At 46.5% G+C, this 26,548-nt stretch overlaps 1 protein-coding gene across 1 annotated transcript in view; it reads right to left on the bottom strand.

Moving 5' to 3' along the window:
* SLC39A12 (solute carrier family 39 member 12) overlaps positions 1-26,548 on the bottom strand; it is a 340,836-nt gene that overhangs the window by 113,165 nt on the left and 201,123 nt on the right. The window contains exon 8 of the mRNA XM_069211762.1: positions 25,555-25,704. Coding sequence (XP_069067863.1) covers positions 25,555-25,704 — 150 coding nt within the window. The remainder of the gene's footprint in view (positions 1-25,554; positions 25,705-26,548) is intronic.

Genomic DNA, 26,548 nt, shown 5'->3' with positions numbered 1-26,548 from the left:
TTGATGCACCCTCGCCCATGCAGGGTTATTTTTGACGCGCCCAAGGTACATTTTCACGCTAGCAGCGTTAGTGTGTGTTTAAAACTATATGAAGACTCTTTTTGCTTTTTAATTGATAACTTGACTTGTGTATTGTGGATTTTTGTCATTTTGGTCTTGTTTTGTTTAGATAAATATTTCCTATTTTTCTAAACCTATGTTGTGTCATTTTCTAGTGTTTTTCATTAAGTTACTGTGTGTGTTGTACAAATACTTTACACCTAGCACTCTGAAGTTAAGCCTTCTGCTCGTTCCAAGCTACCAAGGGGGTAAGCAGGGGTTAGCTGAGGGTGATTCTCTATTACCCTCGATGCACATATGGTGGTGGTAGGGGGGCGCTAAGGGGACGCAATGAAAGTGGCACTGAACTGGGTGAAGCACCACTGCTGCGCTGGGTGCAGTGCCACATTCTCTAAGTCTCCGCCTAAGTCTACTGGCTATGTTCTATACTTAGAGCCTTGCCCTCAGTAATCTCGGTGTACTCAAGGTGGCGCAGTGTACAGTACATGGCCTTTGACCATGCTTTATGTCTAGTCCCTTAGGAGGCCTTTAGATATGGCCTGGTGTGCTAGGGACAAAAGGCGCCTTTGGCAGTGCCTTGCACCTACAGGCTGTGCCCATGTTACTCAGATGATAAGGCCTGCAGCCATTATTCTTCCTAACGTGTGTGTGCTTTCTCTTTGTTTGACATTTTGAGAGCACATCTAGGTTTGCAGCCTGTGGGAATGTGTTGGGTAAGTAAAGTATTAAAAAGACCCATAAATGAACATATTAGAATATTGGGTGGCAAATACAAACCCTTGAAATAAACCTTCGCCAGTCTTCAGAGTGCCTCATATATCCTCAAAGTTTCATGAAGGTCTCCTCGTCAGTCTGTAATGCTCTTTAACACACAACTTAATTCACAATACACTGTGGGAGACGGCAACATGAAAGAGCTGCATTTATGTCTACCATTGTGACTCGCATACACACAAAATAAATGCAATATAGGTTGTTTTCTAAACAGGAGTTAGAGAAGCAATTCAAAGGTTCACAGTTAGCCCTTTACATCTTTTCCTTAGAAAAGGCGCAGAGTAACACTTCATTTTAAAGGAAACGTAACATGCAAAATTATTTGGCTTCGAAATTAAAAAGCTTGAATTATGTTAAATAAGTGCATTTTCAGAGCAAAGTGAGCAGTAGGCAGCGTTCATGCTGTGATAATGAAGTGGCTCTGCACTGCCTTGCTTGAAAACCTTTTTTTCACTTGAAAAATGTAAATTGCCCACAAACTGGGATAAATTAATGGGCTTACAGGAAGCATTTGAACAAGCCTAAACACAACATTGCAGTTCGTCTAAGATCAGTAGGCACTATTTTTAACCTTCTCTGAGAAGTATTACAGGCAGTGCTTAATTTGTCCAAAAAAAACATAATAATAATAAGTGCCAGGGCCCTTATCAGGAGGAAACTGCAGCTTACTGCATCCATTGCCCCTGTCCGCACTGCCAATGACAGTACCAACACAACTACTAACCATCACGCTCTTACAAGTCTGACAATTCATACTATTCTTGGTCCCCAAAGCAATAGGAATGGCTTAGGTGGCAGGTAGTAGTCATTATTAATGTATATTGAAATAATATACATGTGTTGTGCTCGTAACTACACTAGGCAGACAGCACCACCATTTGGCAGTCTAAAGCCCCAGTGCTAACAATTAAGTGCCGTGACTAGCGCTAGAAAACACCAGCTCAAATTAGGCACTGTTTATAGGAAATTTAAAAGACTATGGGGGTCATTCTGACCTCGGCGGTAAAAGTCGCTTACCGCCGGCCAGAAGGCCGCCATAACACCGCCGCGGCCGCGGTAAACCGCCACGGTCATTCTGACCCGCAACTGGCAAACCGCCAAAAACCCGACATCCACAAAAGTCCGCCACACCAAAGGTCAGCGGGAAACTGGCGATGACCAAACCTCCACCGTCACGCCAACCGAAATACGCCCATACCATTCCGACCCACAAATCCCTGCAGCAGACTTTCAACCGCGGTATTCCAGTGGCGGTACACACCGCCGCGGTCAAAATACACACACCTTTACAAAACACTACCACATTGGATAATTCAAAATACACACACCTGAGACACATACACACACCACTCCCACACACCCAATTAAATATAAAACACACACCCACATCACCCACAAACCCCTACGACCACAATTGCGAGTGAAGGACAGAGAGAGAGAGCACAGCATAGAGTACACCATCACACAGAGGCAAATCACAACATGACCCACACAATTTCCACGCACAAAACACCATACACCACCACACTCACCACACTCTACAACACATACAGCACCCCTCACCTCATCCACACTACCCCATGGCACCCCAAAGACACCCCAGGTTCTCTGACGCAGAACTCAGGGTCATGGTGGAGGAAATAGTTTGTGTAGAGCCCCAGCTCTTCGGGGCACAGGTGCAGCACACCACCATTGCCAGGAAGATGGAGCTATGGCAAAGAATAGTGGACAGGGTCAACGCTGTGGGACAGCATCCACGCAATCGGGAGGACATCAGGAAGCGGTGGAACGACCTACGGGGGAAGGTGCGTTCCATTGTATCAAGGCACAACATTGCGGTGCAGAAGACTGGCAGCGGACCCCCACCTACTCCCCCAGAATTCACAGCATGGGAGGAGGAAGTCTTGCACATCCTGCATCCTGAGGGCCTCGCAGGAGTAGGCGGAGGAATGGACTCTGGTAAGTCAAATCTTCACTACTCCATTCCCCCCACCCCACCTGCATGCCAAATCATACCCCCACCCTCACCCCCACCCCCACCCCCACCCCCATTACTCCAACTCCTTGCAAATGGCTCACCATCACATCCCACCCATCCCAAAACCTAACCCTGCGTGTGTCCCCAGAGCATGGACACCCATCCCCAAAGTATGCCCACTGCACACACCCATCACCCCCACAAGCCACCGTCACAAAAGCCCCCACAAGGGAATGCCAGCACTGGGGGACATGGCCACCCACCCATTACACGAAATGCCACACACAGAAGCAATAACCATACTCTTATACCCCTGCAGGACCCGAACGCCACCACACCGCCACGGAGGGTACAGAGATGTCCATCCCACCCTCAGAAGAGGCCCCCAGTGATGACAGCAGCTCTGTCTCCCTGGACCCTGATGACCAGCCCGGCCCATAGGGGACCTCGGGACAGTCGGTTCCCCACAGACAGCCACAGGCTACACCAGACCTAACCCCCTCTGGGAACACCAGCACAGCTCCCACCCAGCGGGCCCATGCCTCTGTCCCCAGGACACGTCAATCAGTGGTGTGTCCACCACTACAGGGCACCCAGGTTGACCCACCACCCCAACAACAACAGGGACCTGGGGGCAGTGGTAGTGGGCACACCGTCCAGGGGACAGAGGCCCAGGGAAACAGGGGAACTGGGAGGGCTGCTGTGCGACAGGGGGGGGGACAGGCCCAGGGAACTGACTCTCCAAGAGGCCCTCTCCTCCATCATGGGAGCATACCACCACTCCCAGGAGACGATGGCTACGGTACTGGCCAGGTTCCAGGAGATCCAGGTCATGCAGGAGCAACAGTACCTGGGGTTCAGAGAGTAACTGAGGAACATTAGTTCCGCAATGGGGACCATCGTCGTGGCCCTAACCCACATTGTCACCCTGTCCAACCTTGAACTGCCCCTGCTCCATCCTTCCACAGGCATATGGATAATGCACCTGTGCGACTGAGAACTGGACTCTGCCATGGACATTACTCCACCCCCTGGCACCTCAGGTCCTGCCCCAGTTACCCCTGCTGCCCTCAGTGCGGAGATCATTGACCTCCTCCAGACGCTCATTGTTGGGCAGTCTACCCTTTTGAATGCCATCCAGGGGGTAGAAAGGGAGGTGCATCGGAGCAATGCATACCTGGAGGGCATTCATTCGGGTCAGGCTGCCCATCAGCGATCGTTCAACGCTCTGGCCTCAGCACTGACGGCAGCAATTGTCCCTGTCTCTAGCCTCCCCCCTCCAACTTCCTCAACCCAGTCCCACTCCCCTGTTCCTCTGCCTATCCCAGACACACCTACAGAACAGCCTGCACACACCTCAACACCCAAGGGCAGCTCATCCAGACATAAGCACCACAGATCACACAAGCTTTCACCCAAGCAACATCCACATGCAGACATGCCAACAGCCACTGCCTCCTCTGTGTCCCCCTCCTCCTCGTCTCTCTCCTCCCTCCCTGTGACATCTCCACTCACACCTGCATGCACACCACCATCAGCCACTACGTCCATCACCACCACACCCACCAGAACAGTCCACACACGTGCAGTCACCACCCCCATTGCCATTTACACGTCCCCTGTGTCCTCTCCCAGTGTGTCTGTCACCACCTCTTCCAAGCCACACAAACGCCGGCAGCCACCCACCCAACAGCCATCCACCTCACCACAGTCTCCAGCACAAGCACCTGCACCCAAAGACAGCACACTTGACTCTCCTACAACCACATCCTCTCCCTCCACTCCCATACCCACTGCACCTACCCTTCCCATTGCTCCTAAAAAGTTGTTCCTCTCCAAAATGAACCTCTTTGCATCACCTGACCCACCCCCTCCATCTCGTAAGAGTCCAAACAGCACCTCAGCCACCACAAGCCCTGCACCTACTAGGACCATCGTTCAGGGCTATTGGAGTCCACCAGCTCCTAGGGCAGGAACATCGGCCAGCAGCAAGGGGACAGCCAGCCCACCCCCTGGGAAAAGAACCAAAAAAGGGAAGGGCCGGCGCGACAGGCCTGAGACGGCTGCCCCCAAGGACACCACCCTTGCACCGTCACCTGGCCCATCCACAAAGGGAGGCAAGGGCCCCAGAGATTCGGCCAAGGGGGGCAAGGGCAGCAGGGTGGACAAGTCCGGCAGCAGGCGAGCTGCCCAGGAGGGCCCCACCAGCCCCATTTGGGGTGTGACGGAGGACCCCCACGGGCCCAGGAGTCCAGCACAGGAGGGCCCCGCAAGCGATAGGTCGGATGGCGACTCAGCGGGAATGATTGCCCAGATCTGGTTCCCTACGAACAAAGTCAAGCACCGCTGAACAGGGCCCCGCCGTGAGAACCACCGCTGAACAGGGCCCCGCCATGAGAAGCACCGCTGAACAGGGCCCCGCCAAGAGAAGCACCGCTGAACAGGGCCCCGCCGTGAGAAGCACCGCTGAACAGGGCCCCGCCAAGAGAAGCACCGCTGGACAGGGCCCTGCCGTGAGAAGCACCGCTGAACAGGGCCCCGCCGTGAGAAGCACCGCTGAACAGGGCCCCGCCATCTCCTTCCTGTCAAGCACCGCTCCGCTGGGCCCTTCATCTCAAGCACCGCTCCGCGGGGCCCCGCCGTCTCTGCACCGCTCCGCTGGGCCCCTCCTGTCAGGCACCGCTCCGCTGGGCCCTTCATCTCAAGCACCGCTCCGCTGGGCCCTTCATCTCAAGCACCGCTCTGCTGGGCCCCGCCATATCTGCACCGCTCCGCTGGGCCCCTCCTGTCAGGCACTGCTCCGCTGGGCCCTTCATCTCAAGCACCGCTCCGCTGGGCCCTTCATCTCAAGCACCGCTCCGCTGGGCCCCGCCGTCTCTGCACCGCTCCGCTTGGCCCTTCCTGTCAAGCACCGCTCCGCTGGGCCCTTCCTGTCAAGCACCGCTCCGCTGGGCCCTTCCTGTCAAGCACTGCTCCACTGGGCCCTTCATCTCAAGCACCGCTCCGCTGGGCCCCGCCGTCTCTGCACCGCTCCGCTGGGCCCTTCCTGTCAAGCACCGCTCCGCTGGGCCCCTCCTGTCAGGCACCGCTCCGCTGGGCCCTTCATCTCAAGCACCGCTCCGCTGGGCCCTTCATCTCAAGCACCGCTCTGCTGGGCCCTTCCTGTCAAGCACCGCTCCGCTGGGCCCCGCCGTCTCTGCACCGCTCCGCTGGGCCCCTCCTGTCAAGCACCGCTCCGCTGGGCCCCTCCTGTCAAGCACCGCTCCACTGGGCCCTTCATCTCAAGCACCGCTCCGCTGGGCCCTTCATCTCAAGCACCGCTCTGCTGGGCCCGCCATATCTGCACCGCTCCACTGGGCCCCTCCTGTCAGGCACCGCTCCGCTGGGCCCTTCATCTCAAGCACCGCTCCACTGGGCCCTTCAAAGCACCGCTCAGCTGGGCCCGCCGTCTCTGCACCGTTCCGCTTGGCCCTTCCTGTCAAGCACCGCTCCGCTGGGCCCTTCCTGTCAAGCACCGCTCCGCTGGGCCCTTCATCTCAAGCACCGCTCCGCTGGGCCCCGCCGTCTCTGCACCGCTCCGCTGGGCCCTTCCTGTCAAGCACCGCTCCGCTGGGCCCTTCCTGTCAAGCACCGCTCCGCTGGGCCCCGCCGTCTCTGCACCGCTCCGCTGGGCCCCTCCTGTCAGGCACCGCTCTGCTGGGCCCTTCATCTCAAGCACCGCTCCGCTGGGCCCTTCATCTCAAGCACCGCTCTGCTGGGCCCCTCCTGTCAGGCACCGCTCCGCTGGGCCCTTCATCTCAAGCACCGCTCCTCTGGGCCCCGCCGTCTCTGCACCGCTCTGCTGGGCCCCTCCTGTCAAGCACCGCTCCGCTAGGCCCTTCCTGTCAGGCAGCGCTCCGCTGGGCCCTTCATCTCAAGCACCGCTCCGCTGGGCCCCGCCGTCTCTGCACCGCTCCGCTGGGCCCTTCCTGTCAAGCACCGCTCCGCTGGGCCCTTCCTGTCAAGCACCGCTCCGCTGGGCCCCGCCGTCTCTGCACCGCTCCGCTGGGCCCCTCCTGTCAAGCACCGCTCCGCTGGGCCCTTCATCTCAAGCACCGCTGGCCCATTGGCAGGGCCAGATCTGTGTCGGGCAGGGCTTCACGAAGCACTCTGGGCACCATGCCTCCTCCAAAACCAGTGGAGTCTGTAATCCACCAGATGGACTGTGGCTTTGCACTCCCCAGGATGGTACAGTGGGCAATCCACCCACTGAAAAGACTTGTGGGACAGTGGCTTTGCACTCTCTAGGATGGTACAGTGGGCAATCCACCCACTGTAGAGACTTGAGAGACTGTGGCTTTGCACTCCCCAGGATGGTACAGTGGGCATGGAGGCCCCTCGTGGATCTGGCGTCGTGGACTCATGTGGCTGAGGTGCCCCCCCTTCCCCCTGAGGTGCCTGTGGTTTTATTATCTGATGCCCCAGCAGTGTTCTCTCCAATGGAATCGGGTCTCGTGTGTGGGCTTTGCCCATGTGTTTATGCACATTGGCCCACGAACAATGGCATGTAGCCAATATGTGCTGGGCTTTTGGACTATGTATACATTGTTCATGTTGTGATTTATTTATTTTAAAAATCTCATATTTCACTTAAGTTCAAATATGCTTTAATATACTTCTATTTTAATGATCATTTTATTTTGTCTTTGAATTATTCTGGGGGGTTTGGGGGGTGTAAATCTGACTTGTTGCTCTGCATTGGTGTGTGGGGATTTGGGGGGGGGGGGTGTTGCGTATGTGTGTGCCCGTAATCTTTTCTCCTCCCCCCTCCCCTGTGTCGTAGGTGCAGTACTCACCGTTGTCTCCTGCGGCGGCGTTTGTGCTCCTGGTAGAGGAGCAGGTAGACAATCGCTGGTAGGATGTTTAATTCGGGTTCCATGCTGTCCAGATTCCTCGTGGAGTGTATAGAGGTGAGCGTTTTCCCGTTCGTGGTCTGTTTCCGCCGGGGTTTTTATCGGCGGGGCTCCCGCCCCGGAAAAGGTGGCGGATTGGTGGGTCGTGATAGGGTGGGCGGTACATTGTCTGCTGCCTGTCTGTTGCCGGTGACCGCCGCGCTGTTTGTTTGCCCCGCAGTGGCGGTCGGAGTGTTAAAGTGGCGGCCTGTGTTGGCGGTTCCCGCCAGGGTCAGAATTCCATTTTTTTTACTGCCTGCCTGTTGGCGGGTTGGCCGCCGCCTTAACACGGACCGCCAGGGTTGGAATGACCCCCTATAAGACATTTTTCACAGACAAAACTGTTGAAAGGTTAAGGTGGCCAATACTCATTTAAATAACTTTGAACTCATGCTATGGTTGAAGAATTGGTTCTCTATACAAAATGTTCTGGATACTTCAGTTCCAACTGAGTATGATTCACAATTTCAACAAATATATCTGCATGCATTAAGAGTGTGTTTGTTTCCGCCCCCATGCATTGGAGTTGATAGGTGAAAACAAATAAGTAAAATATGTGTATAGGGAAAAGGCCATCAAGAAAACAAACATTGACAATGCCAGCAAGTTTCATCATGAATAGTACAGGGACGAAAAGACATAACATTCATGCTGTGGTACCAATTCATGCATATCAGCATACACACACACACACATGCACACACGCGTACACACACACACACATTTACCCTGGCTGACACACTGATACACGGTGAATCTCTTACAGACACCCATATTCACCCTATATGCCCACACATATGAAGACAAACCAAAAGACATCCATTCAAACACCCATGAACAGACAAAACAAGCCTTCCACCACTCATGCAAACACACCTTCAAACACTGATACATAGTCATACGCAGGCATGTGGGGACACACCACATCAGGCATGCAAACACCTATTTACATAGAAGCATACACATACAGGAACAAATACCAACAGTCCACATGCATGCAGGCAACATGCGTTGATAAACTGCAAGTGTACAAATATGCATTCAAAGATGAGTGGTCAACACGTGTTTGTCAGAGTGCATTAATAATAGATGCATGAGTTTGAGTGTTTATAAGAGAAAGTAGATGTCAGGCCCTGTTTGGGGGCCATTGAGTAGATAGGGGTTACTGGGCCTCAAGCATTGTGGTTAAGGTTGTTTGCCACTATTTTCCTCAGGTCTGCCCTTATATGGCTCTGCAAACTGGAACAAACACACCCCTTCTGCACTTGACTCTCGGGGTAGGGCTCAAGAGAAGTCCAAGGGTTCCCAGGTGCGTAGTGTAGGGGACAAAATGTCAGAACTCAAGCAACAGAAAAAATAATGTACTATTCATCCCAGCCCAGTAATGATCTTTTAATTAAGCAAAGGTATTTCATTTATACAGCAAAACAACATACTATTATAAATGTGCTTGAGGTACAGGGCTGCAATCTCTTTACAATGTCTAGTGAAATGCAAATACCCTCTATGACACCACTCCTCCACACTCATCTTTTTCTCTGTGTAGTTCCCCCACGGAGGTGATCCTAGGAAAAGATACAGGTAAAGTGTTGACTAGACAAAGGACAGTGCAATGTCAATTACTCTATATGTTAGCTCATAGGTCAGTTCAACAGCCTTTGGGCCTAACTAATTTGAATTGGTTGAGGTTTGTGTTCTTGCAGCAAACCTCCTATTTGCTTGTATTAATCCGTCAAACTGCAGACATTGTGCTTCCTTGGACCCTTTGATTTGAACAACATGCTTAACTGGCTCAGTGGCAGTCACAAGCTCCAGTCCAATGCAGCAGCTGTTCATCTTCTGCAGATGCAGCCTGTGGGGCCTTGGACTGCTTATCTTTGGTGGCATGGAGCCTTCAGACCGATGGTGTGCCCTTGTATTAGGCGGTTGAGGCCTCTAGGCCAATACAGTAGCTACTCATGGAAAGGAAACGCTAGTAATTCATAAAAGACACTGCAACAGGAGATCCAGGGATGCATCATACTTCAGGACAGCATTGGCTTCACCCCTTACTGCAGTCAGCTTCTAATGGGTATTCCACTTGCTAGGAACATGCTCTGCTTTTCCTCCTGGATACTCTGTCTCCATGCAGATCCAAATGTCCTCCTTCATTCTCTGAGCAGGCAGACAGGTGTTTAGACAGACCCTCAGCTTCTCCAGCAAGTTGCAGATTTCAGGTGATGTCTCCTAACCTCTGGGAGACTACTCTGTTGCCTTAACTGGCTGATCACATAGCAGTCATTCGAGTACTTTCGGAATCACTCCATTCCTTAGTCAAAAAGAACTTGGAACTGGAATAAAGTGGGGTTGCTTAAGTTATACTTTTCCAAACTAAGGCCCATATTTACACTTTTTTAGCACTGCATTTGCGTCATTTGTTGATGCAAAAACAGTGCAAACTTACAAAAAACAATTGTATTTTCTAAGTTTGCACTGTTTTTGCATAAAAAAGTGACACAAATGCGGCGCTAAAAAAGTGTAAATAAGGGCCTGAGTGCCCAGTGGAGTGGTGCAGTGATATCTCTATACCTGGATGTCATCAGCCTTTCTGAAACAGTAATAGTGGAAAGACAAAAGGACAGTCCCTGCGTAGAAACACCATTACCCGGAACAACAGAAACTGCAGCCACACCCGTCACCCTTACGATATACTAAATGGCAGTGCTTAAGAAGCACAAATCAGGAGTCCCTTGATAGCAAGACCCTCAATGAATTTCTAAAAGCAGCCCTCTCTCCATCCTTCCTCACTTTCGTGTTGGAATCTCAATCCAACAGCCACAGTAATGCAATACACTTCTCTGGTCTAGTGAAGCTGTGTCCACGCACCATCTTTTAGCATGCTAACCAGGGGCCATCTAGATGAATCCTACTGACCTGGGCACTCAGACTCCCACCACAAAGACTTGTACTACTACACAAATCACACACCGACAGTATGTACATGCACTCAACTTGCACTCAAAATGACAGCACAAGGATTCGGGGTTCACATGCAAAGAAAAGCTTTGCACAAGAAGAGTCAGTAGACCTCTCTTTCTTCTGACACAGAGAAACGTGGCCATACTAAAACTTCACACAAATGTGGTACGATCCCATCACCGTTTTATGTGTTTTACCTGGGGCATTGATGGTAATCTTATGACCGCTACGAGGGTACAATTTGGCCCTGCTCCGGGTCACATTACCATAGACAGTTCTCACCCTCCCCACACATCCTAGATAAGCATGTAGCTCCACTGGCAGTGAGGCACTTGGAGAAGGGGGTACATGCCAAGCAACCTTGTAAGGGACATTCCCGTTCCAATACGAGATTAATGCATAGATGGGGGACATATAAGTGTTAATTATTCTCTGCAGGGGTTAAGTATGAATACAAATAGCCAGAGAAAGAGAAAACATCTAGGAGTAAGTAAGAGTAGTAGGACAACACAGCTGTGAAAAAGATGTAAGAATATTAATGTTCCTAGGTATCAGTAATAGTAGGAGTAAGAGTGGCAGTAAGAATAAGTAAGTAGAGGTAAAAGTTAGAGTAACATAGACTGTTTGGAAGTAGAAGTAGGACAACAAGGAATAAGAGTTGTGAACAAATAGGATTAAGTTGGAGTAAATAGAAATAAATAAAGGTGTATGAATAGATAAGTATGTCAAAGTAAGAGTTGAAGTAAGTAAAACTATGTACAAGTAAGAGGTGAAGTGAGAAAAAGTAAGAATATTGTAAGAAGGAGTAAAGGGACACCATAAGTAGGAATAAAAGTAGGAGTATGGAGTAAGAGTAGGAGTAAGCAAGAGTAAATGGAAATAAAAGTAAGAGTAGGATGAAATAACAGAAGGTGAGAACAGGACTAAAGGAGAAAGAGATGTGTGCTGATGGAAGAATGTGTATAATGAGAGTAGGAGGGAGTAAGGATGTATGCTGAGCAAGTGGTCCTACTGTAGTAGGAAAGTGAGAGCTAATGCACTCTGTCCTCTTTGTCAGAGATATGCATTGAACCACCCACCCCCTTAATCCCATTGTAGTAAGGCCCCTACTCTAATGTCCTGCTAGACTTGATTAGAGACCAGGGATGTATTCTCTTATCCAAATCTTTATTTCTAGAGTAGACAATGGTGTTACTGTAAAAAATTCTAGACTTCAATTACTATTTATGTTGATGGACTGCTAAAGGTAGTCAGGGAGGCAAGAAGTCCAAAATGCCAACCACAGAGTGAAGGCACGCTAGAGAATCAAAGGTATGTTCTTTGATGTACTACAGCAACAGGGTCCTATGTATTCCAATATGTGTAACCTTTTCATTTGGTGAAAATGTACCATGTGTTTACTTTTTCCATTCTGTAGTCCATGGGTATACACCAAGCTGAGCTAAGGTACAGAACTGAAGGAAGCAGCTATTTGCCTCTGTTGATCTACAGTCTCATTACCACTGGTCCCTGTAGTGTCTGGCATGATTTAGAACAGAACCTTTCTGGCTCCCAGCAGACGGCATATCAGTGTGACCTAATCGTTAGAATAGAATGTAATGAGAGTTTGGTTTAGAATGCTGGACTTCACAGGTACATGCAGACGAATAAAGATATGTTATTTACACCTTTGTGTGTGGCCTTGTCATTGGCAAGTACCCAGGCTGGGGAAGACTCTACAGGCGACGAGATATGGGATATGTGCCCTGAAGAAGAAAGTGTTCTCCTGCAGAGTTTGCCGTGGTCTAAACTGCTTGTGCATGCCACGTGTGCCTTTGTCGAAGTTCTGAGTCGACCGTTGGCATATATAGAGTCCAAGCGAAACTCCAGCCGGAGTGAAGAGCGTGTGAATGGAAAGAGAGCTTCACTAAGAGGTCTAGGCATTGTTGATCAAGAAGCTATGAACAATATCCTAAAAAAGGGTATTACACTGCCACACAAAATAGAGTTAAACAGTGTACAGAGCGTTAATGCTGAAGGCAGATTTAACCAGGTTTACAAAGTGCAGTTGAAAACAATTATCAGATATCAAAACACGCAGCAAGGAGAGATCAACCAGGTGTTTGAAAATACAGACTGAAGTGTAAAAAAAATAAAACAGATGACTTATAGAGCCCGCTAAAGAGACTCATAGTGTCACAGCAGTCAACGAAGTGGCTCAAGGAGAAGTGCTCCGGGTTGTGCTAACCACGCTCTCCGTACCCGAAGCAGTTGCTCATCAAGCTACTGAGTGGGGCTCAGAACAACCACTAGAGAAGGTTAGCCTGTCTAGAAATTAACTCTTAAGGTCTAAGAGATCCGTTATGTGGTCTCAATATACCTTAAGATAGTGGGGTATCTGCACCCAGGTAGATTGGTGCGTCCTTGACATGATTATATTAGTAGGATCCTCAGCCATAGGTACCACCAATGGCAAGCTTCATCATCAGATTCTCACCCACTGCACCCAGTGTGAGTGGGTGGGCTCAACATAGTTTGAAAGCAGAGCTCTTTGTCTAAGGGATAACAAATGCAAGGTAAAATGGCTTTCAGGTTCATGAATCCTGTTTACTAGCAAGTTTCTTTGGTGAGAATAAAATCAGTGAGATGTTTTGGAGGTACAATAACCCCTAACATCAATGGGTCACCATGGTTCATCCTGTATCTAGTGCCAGTAAGGGTCAATAGGCTTTCTTCAGGACCAGAAATGTACATAGTAACCCTACAATATATAGTTGGTGACTAGCAACTCTGAGTAGTAGTTTATATAAACATCATGAAGCATGCACATGGACAGACTAAAGTGGATCTTTTCCTGTAATGGTATACACCCTTAATGAAGTAGGACTTCATGAGGTAGTGGGGGTTGTCGAACCCTGCAGTCACACTTTCATCAAGGGATTTCATCCTCCCTTACACCTACTTTGGCTCCCTACACTCCTCCGATGTTTGCATGTTTCATGAAGTCACTTACTGTCAGATTAAGAATGCTTTGAATCTCAAATTCAATCCAGTACCAAATGTTGGCTATGAACCATATCTTTTCAGTCAAGAACATCAAAGAGTCAGAGAAACAATTGATGAGTTAATGAAAGGACTCAACACACACATCAGAGAGCGTAAGTTCAATAAATTTCTTGATGAAGAAGCCATGCGGCTTAGAGTTATCAATGGTTGCTTGAACAATTTATTTAAAAGACGAATGCTAAGAGAAACTCTTTCTTTGGAGTGACTGTTGATGGTTGCCAGAGATAAGGAACAAGCTGAGAGACAAGCTGATGACATGGAGGCAGCGGATGGCCAGGCAGTCATGAGGGTGAAAAGTAATTTGAAACAAAAGACTGGAGGACACATAGTGATCTCTACCCACAAAAAAATTTGGATTTCCGTATCCACAGAAAGGAAGGTGTCTCACATTTGGACAGATATGCAAAGGCTGAGGTAAAGAGAACCATTTTGTGACAATGTATGAAGCGAAGTAAGAAGTAAATGTGTCACCGCGCAAAGACAAAATGGCTGCCAGAACATTCTTGAAGCCATGTTAGATGCGTGCCCACAAGGCCAAACCGTGACATCAGTTGAGGCAAATTAATACTAAATGAAGTCGCTCACCATCTAAATCATCGTCATCAAAATCATTGTCAAAAAGTTATTCAGTCTCAATTATAACCAAAGTGAAGAAAGTGACTGTGCCTTGTTGATGGTTTCCTCAGAAAAACGTGCACATGTCAGACCTGTTGCTTGTGAAGAAAAATGTCAGTCAAAGAAAAGTCGACATGTCCAAGCAACAAAATCATACAAACACTGTTCAAAGATGACATTGAAAATAAAGGGATGTTCTATACCTTTCATTATCGACAGTGGTGCATCGATAAATATAATGCCTGAAGAGAAGTACAATTAACTGACTTTGTTAATGTGGCTTACGCTGTCAAAGATCACAGTGTATGCTTGGGCTGCATCGACACCCATAAAGAGTCACAGTTCATTAGTAGCAACAGTACAGAAAAAGAAAATGAAGGTACAAGCACCGATCCATGTCCTTCAAGGTACAGCAGAAAGTTGCCTGTTTGCTCACTTTGAACACAGCTGCTGACATGGTACTGATTTCTGTGAGTTACAACATGAAAGTTCATCATGAAATAGTATGTCAATTTTCTCCATTGTTTTATAGTTAAGGACTATGAAAGTAAAGCTGTTTATTGATGAAGATGTCCGTCCTATTGCTCAGACATAGACAAGTTGCTTCCCATTTACAAGAAGCTGTTGAAAAAGAACTTCAATCATTACTTAAGCTTGATATTATTGAACATTCCACTGGTCCAATACAATGGGTTTCTCCCATGGTAGTAGTGCCCAGAAAGGACCAGGAAGGAGCTGTGTGCATATGCATTGACATGTGGCAGGCAAATGAATTGAACAAGAAAGACATCCAAGTCCTTTGAATGCTGACATGATAAAGCAAATGAACTGTGCCAAAGTCTTTTCTTGACTTGGTTTGAATAAAGGTTATCATCAGTGGAAACTTGAAGAAAGCTGCAGGTAGATCACAACCTTTACTACACGTTTGTTTGTTTAAATATAAGAGACTTAGGGCCTCATTCTGACCCTGGCGGTCTGTGACCGCCAGGGTGGAGGCCGGCAGAAGCACCGCCAACAGGCTGGCCGTGCTTCATTTTGTATTCCGACCGCGGCTGTGAAGCCGCAGTCGCCCAGCCGGGTCCGGCGGTTTTCCACCGGATTTCCCCCGGCTGGGGGAATCCTCCATGGCGGCGCTGCTTGCAGCGCCGCCATGGGGATTCCGACCCCCTTCCCGCCATCCTGTTTCTGGCGGTTGGGTGTCGTGGGGCCCCTGGGGGCCCCTGCACTGCCCATGCCACTGGCATGGGCAGTGCAGGGGCCCCCTAACAGGGCCCCATAAAGATTTTCACTGTCTGCTTAGCAGACACTGAAAATCGCGACGGGTGCAACTGCACCCGTCGCACCCCTGCAACTCCGCCGGCTCCATTCGGAGCCGGCTTCCTTGTTGCAGGGCCTTTCCCGCTGGGCCGGCGGGTGCTCTTTTGGCGGTCGCCCGCCGGCCCAGCGGGAAAGCCAGAATGGCATCCGCGGTCTTCTGATCGCGGAGCGGGCATTTGGCGGTTCCCGCCAGGCGGGCGGCTCCCGCCGCCCGCCAGGGTCAGAATGACCCTCTTAGTTTTGGTATGTGTTAGAAATTAGGCCTCTAGTTGGCAGAGATATACCCTCAGACAAAATGGGGACCACAAACCTAGTTAGGGTAAGTCACAACACAACCTAAATTATCCTGTGCTCACCCTCCGGTAGGTTGGCACAAAGCAGGCAGGCTTAACTTAGAAGATAATGTGTAAAGTATTTGTGTAATAACTCACATAGTAACACAGTGAAAACACTGAAATTACTCCACAATACGACCAAAACAACAAATATCCAACATGCACAAGTTAAGATATCACTTTGTAAAGGTTTAAATGAGTCTCAATCCTTCAGAATCAGTGGTTGTATCCTTTCAACACACTGTAAAAATAACGATGCAGAGGGGCTGCAGAGGAGGAGATGTGTTGAAAAGTGTAGCAATGCATCGATTTTTCGGGACAGCAAAGGTGATGCATTGTTTCTTTCCATGCTGCATGGCGATGCATCGGTTGCCGGGAGCACAGTCTCGGTTCCTCACTGCGATGCAGGGATATTTTGACACCCAGGGACGCTGCAGGGAAAATCCAGAATGCGGTGATTGAAGGCACACACACGCGTGAATCTGGCAGGCAATACAGTGATTGGTCAGCCATGAGGCAAGTGCTGCATCGGTCCGGCAGCCGTTGCAGCGAATATTGCAGGCGTTGCATCAAATTTCTGAGGAGCTGGAATTTCTTCTCTTTGGTGAAGTCTTTGATAGCCGTGTGAGCTCAGAACAGGAGGAAAGCTCAATCCAATTACTTGGAGAGCACTTGGAGGAGGAAGGCAGATTCCTTCCAGCAGTGTCAGTGGTCTGCAGGCAGCAGGGCAACAAGCAGGCCAGCCATCCTTCCTGCAAAGCAGTCCAGGTGAGTCCTTTGGGCACCCAGGCAGTCCCTCTGACAGAGTCCAGTTCAAGGTCCAGAAGTGTCTGATTTGATGGGGACGCAGACCCAGTATACACGAAAAAGTGCCTTTGAAGTGGAGGAAACTTCAAAGAGTGGTTTTGAAGTGCACAGATTCCCCTTTCAACCCAGCTCTGTATGCAGAAGCCCTGTGGGGGATTATCAGTTCTTTGTATAAGGGCAGGCCACTGGACTTTGAAGTGTGAGAGAGAGGTTTTCACCCTTCCTGCCCAGGAAGACCCATCAGGATGCAGATGAATGCAGATGCAGCTGAATATCTTGTGTTTATGGCTGCATGGGTAGAAAGCACAAGGGGAGCTGTCAACCAGCAGGCATATATTGGAGATAGGCTGTAAGGCACATGTGGCAGTAAGTACAGATAAATGCCTACTTCCTAAAAGTGGCATTTCTGAAATAGTAATGAAAACTCCAACTTCACCAGTAAGCAGGATTTCTCACTACCATTCCGACCATACCAAACATGACAAGTCTATTACTCTCAGATCAGAAATTACTACTTAAAAGCATATACAGGAATTTCTAATGCTAGCCTATGAGAGGAGCAGGCTTCACAGTACTGAAAAATTACTTTGAGGGCTTTTCACTACCAGGACATGTAAAACTTATCAGTACCTCTCCTGACTTTAACTTACATAGCACTCTGCCCTACGGGTTACCTGAGGCCTACCTGAGGGGTGACCTTTATGTAATAAAAGGGGAATTGAAGGCTTGCCAAGTAGATTTAAATAGTAAGTTGAAGTGACAGTGAAACTGCACATACAGGCGTGGCAATGGCAGACCTGAGACATGGTTAAAGGGCTACTTATGTGGGTGGCACAATCAGTGCTGCAGGCCCACTAATAGCATTTAATTTACAGGCCCTTGGTACATCTAGTCCATTTTACTGGGGACTTATAGTTAAATTAAATATGTCAACTGGGTATGAGACACTTTTACCATAGTGCAAGCACTTTAGCCCTGGTCAGGAGTGGTAAAGTGAGCAGGGTCATAAAACTAGCAAAAGTTATGTCAGAAAAATGGAGGAAGGCAGGCACAAAGTTGAGGGAGACCACCCTAAGACTGTCAGATCTAACAGTGTGTCATCAGCTGCAGAACTTTTCCAAGATGCCATAAGACGCATCATCCAACCTGTTGTGAATGCATTAAATTATAGCAATAACATTTTAGTTTTTGGAACTACACAGAAAGAGCACAATAAAGCTCTCAAACAAGTATGTCAATTACTCAGGGATGCCGTTTTGACTTTGAATGCTGACAAGTGTTGAGTTCAATAAGAGAAAACTGAAATTATTTGGCCTTAACTTTTCCAATGGGGACATGATGTCTGATCCCGCAAAAGTACAAGTATTGACAGGCTGAACCACAATGAGATGTTTCAATGGTACATTATTTTCTTGGCATGGCCAGTTACAGCTCAAGATATATAAAAGACTGTACTACTGTTAGTGCTCCATTAGGAGAGTTAACAAAAAAAACAACTCTTCAATGGTCGCAAGAATGTAAGATACGTTTTGGGCGAATCAAACAAGCCATTGAAAATGCTATAGAAATGGCATACTTTAAACCAAAGCTTCAAACAGAGGCTGTGGTCGATACCAGGCCTGTCATGTAAGGTGCTATTGTTGCACACCATAGTGGATGCCCAAGTGCTAAATGGCATACTGTGGCCTGCTGACTACTTTTCAAGAGTACCTGTACAAGTTCACAGTACTCCATCCAAGACTGCTGATGCCTACATCAATTTCATTGTCAAGTCAAGTATACCAGCTTCTGTGTCATTAGCCCAGATTGTCACTGCCATGAGTCATGACAGTGACTTGCTGGGGTTAAAAGACCTAATTACACATCATTCGTGGAATAAACACATTCAACATCCCAGTAATGATGGTGAAGATACAATAATGCCAAGGATGATTTGTCCATAACTCAGGAAGGAGTTATATTGTGAGGATCTAAGATCCTGATTCCAGAGATTCTGCGACAAAAAGTGACTGAAATGGCTCACAAAGGACATCGGGCTATTGTTGCCACAAAGAGAGCTCTCCTAGACTGAGTTTGGTTTCCATACTTAGACAAAAGAGTTGAAAAAGAGCTCAAGGCCTGTCACATATTCAATTGCTTTTCAACCAAAGTTACTCAAGATACTCTGAATACGTCAGAACTCCCTAAACATGTTTGGGAGAGAAAAACCATTAATTTCTTTGGTCCACTTGATAATGGACATCCATTAATGGTGATTGTTGATGAATACTCAAAGTTTCCTTTGGTTGAAGATCTCTCATGCACGACTCATGAATTAGTAATAGAAATACTTGAAGGCACCTTTGCAATGGGGCATACCAGCCACTGTGAAGGCTGGCAATGGCCCACCCTTCAATTTAAAGAGTTTCTAGAGCTTCTGAGTATATAGCATCAACAGATCACACATTTTTGGCCACAGGCCAATGGATTTGTTGAGCGTTTTATGAGTACACTAAAGAAAGCAGTACAGCATGCAACTCTTGAGAAGCTGAATTTGAAAACAGTATTATTGTTTTACTCCCCACTCGGCCACAGGTGAAAGTCCTGCAACTTTGATGTTCAGGAGAGCAATGACAACCAAGTTGCCTGAATGGACAACAGAAAGAGATAAAATCAAAAGTATAATTTGTACAAGGGACTTGGTTAACAAATAGAAAATGAGAACATATGCCAACGAGAGGCGACATGCTAAAGACCTCTCATCCAGAGAAGTAGTGTTGGAAAATGGGTTATTGATAAGGGCAGGTAGGTACCTACACTTAGCAATAAGCCACTAACCTCCACTTAGGTCCAGTTAGGTCTCAGTAAATTAAACCCAGCTCAACCCTTGGTAGCTTGGCAAGGAGCGACAAGGCTTAACTTAGGAGACAGAGTGTAAAGCATTAAAATGTCACAAAACCGTAATTATATAAAACACAGGAAACAGTTTAAAAAAACAATTTATAAAAATAGATTATATGTTTATCTTTAAAATGACACAAAAACGAATAAAATCGGATAAGGAGAACCGGAGATATGAATTTTTAAAGAATTATTGTTTTTTTAGTGCCTAGAAACAAAAAGCGCCACTCGGGTCATCTGGTTGCACCTCGACTGGGGCAAAGTCAAAGTTTAAGGCCGACCGCGATGGAGCCCGGCACAGCTACAGGCCGCGGGAGGCCTCGGTCAAAAGTTTACCTTCGCACTTAGTCGTTTTTCGGAAGATTTTCTTCAGCAGGACGAACCTGCCATTCCAATCCGACCTCCTGGAACCCTTCTCCGGATACGCTTGGCAGGAATCCTCGGTGGAGATTTTTACCTTCGGACTTAGTTGTTTTTTCAAGGTGAAAATCCTTCTACCGGGGTAAACCTGGATCTTGATCCGACGTCCTTGGAGCCCTTCTCGGATACACTGGCTGGGAGGTCCCGGTCAACTTTGTACGTTCGGACGTAGTCTCTTTTTTGGAGATTTTCTTCACCGGGACGAACCCATAAATCAGGCCGGGTCATGGGTGAGGCAAGCCGGCTAAAGTTGACGCGGCGGGTCGGTCCCTCTCTGGAGCTTTTTTCCAAAAGTTCTCCAAACTTCTCCAAACTTCTCGGTCTTCTCCCAGATGTTCCTTTAAGGTTCTTTTGGGGTCCACAGCTCACCCCAAGGGTCCAGAAGCTCTGAGATGATCCTTGGGGGTGTGGACTACAACTCCAAGAATGCACCTGGCGCAAACTCCTTTTTGGCCACTGGGCAGTGGTCAGCTGGTTGATTTCTTCAGGAGTTGGTGCAGGGGACTCTGGTTAGCAATTTTTCACCTGTAGCAAACAGGGAGTACCTCCTTAAACCAGTTGATGCCAGGCAAAGTCCTTCTTGTGGTGAAGCCCAAGTGTGCAGCTGGTGCAGACCTTCTGAGTGCAGGTTCCAGGTGCAGGCCAGGGGTGCAGCAGGGCAGTCCTTCTTCTGTAGTTCTTCCTGGTAGGAATGTGGTAGGGAACTGAGGTGTGGGTGCAGGTCTGGAAGTTTTATCCTTGCTCCTGGGTGAAAAACAGGGGGGTCCTGTTTCTCCAATCAGGGGCAGGGTCCTTCCCCCTGTGATGACCACTTCCTGGGAAGTGTGGCAAAAATCAGTCCCAGGAGGCAACATTCTTCAAAAATCCACCATGGCTGAAAATGATTTTTGGAGGTTACATCTGGCTGAGCCCACCCACTGGTGTGCCTAAAAATCATAAACACACCCCTCTCCTGCCCTCTCCTAATCTAATCAAGGGGGCACCTAGTTGTCTGGGGTTTCAGGGTGTAGGGGTGTTGCTGGGTTGCTCCAAATGTTCTTCTCTCCCTTTGAAGACCAGTTTGGCAGACCTCCCCCTTCCTGCCTCACCATCTGCTGAGGAGAAATTCCTTTCCACAGGCACATCTCTTTGTGTGAAGCCAGGCCACGTCACACCTCATCAAGGCAGCCAGCCTGGCCAGGCTGTCAGAGGCTGGCCAATCAGAGCACAGCAGCAAAAACAATGCAGGGCTGAAATTGGCAACTTTTCAGGTAAAGTTGAAAACTCTTTCCATGAACAAGTTATATTAAATCCCACAACTGGAAGTTGTGGGATTTATTATAACAATTAATTTGATACCAAACTCTTGGTATCTGTCATTTAAGGGGACTTTTAAAATTAAAATAAAGTCTCCCCATTCTAGCCATTGAAGGCCATTCACTACAATGAGGGTAAAATAAATGTTGCTGTTTTCACCTCACTAGGGCTTATAAACTATTTTTATAAGGTCCCTGCTTATAGTTACATGGCACCCAGGCCTAGGGGCACATAGGGCACACCTTAGGGGTGACTTATATGTAAAAATAAGGTAGTTTAAGACTTTGGAACTACTTTTAATTCCAAAGTCCAATTTGCACATAACTTTAATTTAAAAGCAGCCAGCAAGGTAGGCCTGCCTTTAAAATGACACTGGGCACCTCAGACCTATGCTGTGGTCCCTAAACCTACGTGCCCTACCATATCCTAGGGACTTATAGGTAGGTTGACTTAGCCAATTATAATTAGCCTAATTTGCATACTGCTTTTACACAGAGCACAGGCCCTGGGACTGGTTAGCAGTACCCAGGGCACCCTCAGAGTCAGGAAAACACCAGCCAAAAGTGGAAAATGGGGGCAAAAGGTTAGGGGGCCTCTGCAATCAGCCCTGTTTTCTCACAAGGAGATTTGGTGATCGCTCAACAGATGCACAAAAGAAAACCTGATGCTCCATTTCAGGGAATGCAGCACAGTAAGCAAGTATGCTGTGCTGTGTTGTACAAAGAATTAAAACAGCATAGAGCCATATCTACTAAGATTGGCCTGCTGTAGCTGTCATCCCCTGCGCTGGCCCTCTAACAAGACTGCTTTGCACAATACACAGCCTTGCACTGTGGTACTGGCTAACAGAGAATCTGAAACTGGAAACATAACCTTCCAGTACAAATTCCTATGCTGAGACAAATTCACAAGCATCCCATGCACTGGGCAGGTGCTGTACAGTTCAGCGCTCATGCAAAGTATATTTTTTTGGAAAATAACACATTTGTCATTGTTAATGACTGCTTCAAAGAAGCATTTTTTTAAGCAAAACCCTACCCAGCTATTTTAGTAGATCAGGCTAAGGGTGTTTGTGCTGATCCACCCAAGCAACCACCCAGTAATGACCCCTTGACGAAAGGGAGTGCAAAGCAAATTTTACACTCAGAAGAGGGGGCTGTTTTAGTTCAAAATATCTTTTGGTGATTCGAGAAGAGACATCCGACTACTTTTTAAAATGCCATAGGCTTCAGGAATCCATTGTTGATTTCAATACAAAAATGTAAAATGTAAGTGTATTTCATTATGATGGTTTTACCTAAACTGTTGTTGAAGGGTGTGGTGGCAGAAAAAAGTCAAACTCTCTTCCCACTCCCAGGCTGTTCTCCTACTTGAACACGGTGCTCCCACTTGCATTTTTGCAAACATGTCTCTGTACCTCTCCTTCTAAACTAGGCTGTCACTTGTGAAAACGTTCATAGCTAGTTTCAGGTTTACTACAATATGAGGTGATTTTGCAGATGATAAATAATACTTTAGGTATTTGTGCACGAGCCTAAAATAAACACAAAGTGCCATATTTACAAGCGGCTTGCGCTGCATCACTTTTTTTGACGCACCGACGGCACGGGCTGCAGGCCCATATCTTCAAGGCCACGCAAAGCCACTTTGTGTGGATTTTCATGGCCTTGGAGATATGGAGTAAGGGAACCACCATAATTGTTAGCATCACCTTTACTACCACCATAACTACCATAATCACTGTCACTATTAACAAAAGAACTACTGTTAACACCATGACCATTACAACAATTACCACTAATAACACCACTGCTACTACTATTACTGCCACCTTTATTATCAGCAGCAGTACCATCAACATAACAGCAATCATTACAACTATCACCAACAATAGATCAGCATTACCACTGGCAATATTACAACACCATTACAACCAACACCATTCATATCATTGCAACCATTACTCCCTCAATCACTATCACCACCACCAGTACTATAACCACTACAAGCACCACCATGACTACCATTCTCACCACCACCACAGCATCTGTGCATGCCTGTGTTTGCAGGCTATGCACCTGACAGGCAAACCTATTAACTTTGCCAATATTTGATTACAAAAGACTTAAAGGAAAACCACTCTCGTATACACATGCAGTAGAAGGAATTGCTTTGTAAAGTAAAGTCATGAATTAAAGTTTGGTGGACAGGATAATCCATCTCAACAGCTGTCTACCCTAATCTCTGTCCTCCTGCCTGATTCAGTCAGGCAGACCACCACATTGACATTGAAAGAGTATTTGCTATGTAGGTGTAAACCTTGGTCCAATGGACCAAATGAGTGCAGGTATTCAGTGGTAAGCCAGATAACCATCTGACATCTTTAGAGTGGGTGGTTGGGTGGCTGTCTTTTTCGATCACCACCATCAGGAATATCAAGTGGTGAGAGATGGTAAAAATCAAACCTAACCCACATACTTTGGAAGAAAACTCCCATTGTGTTGGGGCCATGAGTTTTTGCTTTTCCAAAAGACAAAACCATGCTTAGGGAGTTTGTTTCTGGAAAAGTAAAAACTTTAAAATGTTTGGTGTAATTGTCCAACCCCAGTGCTGGACGTCCATCAAACCTAATGACTTTGTATGAATCGCAGAGAGGGTGGTTCATACAAAACCAAAGAGTTTGCCATGGAGCTGGCGGTGAATGCTAAATTTGGTACAGTTAGTAAAGACAGAATGGGGCACACACATTTCTCCACCGCCCTTACTGATTTAACCTTCATCCATCAAACTCTAAATCAGGCCATAACCTAATGCAATAAGAAGTAAGAATCACAATAATTTACACAGCTAATTTTATGTCAGAAATAATCATCCCCTGCTGCAGTTCAAGTGGCACTTTATGTATTATTTAAACTTTCAATCTACTTGTCAATATATAAGATATTTATTTTCCTTACTGAATCACCTTTATAGCGCAACACGTTTAAGCATGTCCTTCTATGAGGTACTAATATGTGTTTGTACAAAAGTATTTTTCAATGTATATTTTATTAATTACACACTGTGTGAGCAACACTAGGTATGTATTCAAGTTATATATGTTACCACAGGAGCTATTCCAACATAAATCTCTGCACAGAATTTGGTGTTGCTCATGCAGAACTTTGGTGCAATTGCACTTCCCATATCAGAGAGATAGAGCTGTCCTTTACAGTATTTATATCTGTATTAAAGTATTACAGTACTACTACTGACTGACGTGTTTGTGGTACAGGAACACATGATAATAGTACTGTTAAGATAATGACTCAAACACATCTGAATTACCTTGTTTCAGCACCCCTGCATATGCCTCATTAAAGTGCATATGGGATGGATGGTATGTATATAAATCGTAAACTATCGTATTACCTTTTCTGCACCGTGTGGAATGTTATTCACTCTGACTTTTGAAGATTTCTGCAAATATGTGGTATCCAGTCTAAGGGGAGTTTCCTCTTTCAAAGCTTTTTGAACATATTAAGTATGTTAGGCAATTCTCCTTTCTGCCTAGCAGTTATATCTTTCCAAACATTTTACTCATTGAGTGTTTAATTGTCTACTTTACCTATCATTCAATGTAATCATACGGCATATGCTTTGAATATGATTAAGTTGATTCAATTGATTGCTTTTTTTTTACAGGCTATTCTTTTCAGCCCACCTCTAGTTGTGTAATATCATATTTATTTCATGTGATATCATTGATAGTAAATATTCTAGAGATAACCAAATTTAGGACACGCCTAGGAAGTGGTTACCTTAGTCTCAGCCTTTTCATCAGTAGCAAATTTCTGGGCAGCATTATCATAAATTTGCAACACAAGAGTGACAATTATGGATGTTGCACATACACAGATGTGTATTAATAATTTAATCCAGTCCTACTTACATCTTAATGTATCTCAGCCTCTTTAATTTCTCTCAATACCTGAGGTGTGCTCTTATTGCTGAATGTAAAACCTGTTTCATTCACTGTGCTTTAAACATGCACGTTCACATCTGTTGTTTCATTCTGTATGTCATTACATTAGTTATATAACACTATATATAAATAAGTAAATAAAAACATAAGTGCATTAGTTGAATGGTCATTTACCTGCCCCGTTGAAGCTAGAAGAAAGAATATTTTTTCTAGGAGAAAAAATACATGTATTCCTCCTATCATTCCCAACAGCTTCCAGACATAGTCCTTCTGTTCATCTAAATGGCTTCCTTCAGAGGTGTTGTGTACATGTAAGCCAAGGATCTAAACAAGAAAAGTGAGTTACTACAGATTATAAAACACCTGCTAGCTTAAAATAGTTAGCATGATATTTTGTATGAAAGCCCACCAAATGCACTTTTTAAGTTCCAAGTCTTTCAATGGATAAATATTACTTTCTGAACATGAAGACTCTCATTATGTTTTCTCAAGATTTATTTGGTGTTTGCACAAAATATAGGAGAAAAAATATCATGTGGACAAAATATTGTGCCAACAATATTGAGGACAAAAATATTGTGAAGGTACATTTCTCTGGGTAAGCAAGTTTTAACTATACTTGTCTCTGCATATATGTACCTTGACGATAAATATATATCTTCAAGACATATAGATGTGAGGTTATGAACAATAAATCTATACTTACCTCATTGCACTCACCTTCTTGATACTTTGGTCCTCTATATTTTTGATACAATATTCTGTCCACACAAGATTTTGTTTCCTCAGTATTCTGTCTGACAACTAGCTAAGTTATCAATGGATGTGTGGGCAGTCAGGAGATTTCTAATTGACACTTATTTGAAAACAAATGTCAGTATACAAGTTTATGAGGATATTCACAGAATGATAATTTTGATAGCATTATTGCAAATAAATCTCAGATTTAATAAAGACAATTAATCAAGTATAACATGCACATCACTTTATTATTAAATCCAGGAGCAGCAATACAGAGATGAAATGAAAACAATACATTGTGATGTTACTACATAGTTCTAAGAGGCAGCCAATCATAAAGCTCCTCACTTATTGTAGTTAATAGCTCAAATAGCAAAGCCATCCTTGACTGTAGCAAAACGAGTTAAGCTAGAAAGAAAGACATTTG

Source organism: Pleurodeles waltl, chromosome 10, assembly GCF_031143425.1.
Source record: "Pleurodeles waltl isolate 20211129_DDA chromosome 10, aPleWal1.hap1.20221129, whole genome shotgun sequence".
Taxonomy (NCBI): Eukaryota; Metazoa; Chordata; class Amphibia; order Caudata; family Salamandridae; genus Pleurodeles; species Pleurodeles waltl.
This window is presented reverse-complemented; position numbering and strand designations above follow the sequence as displayed.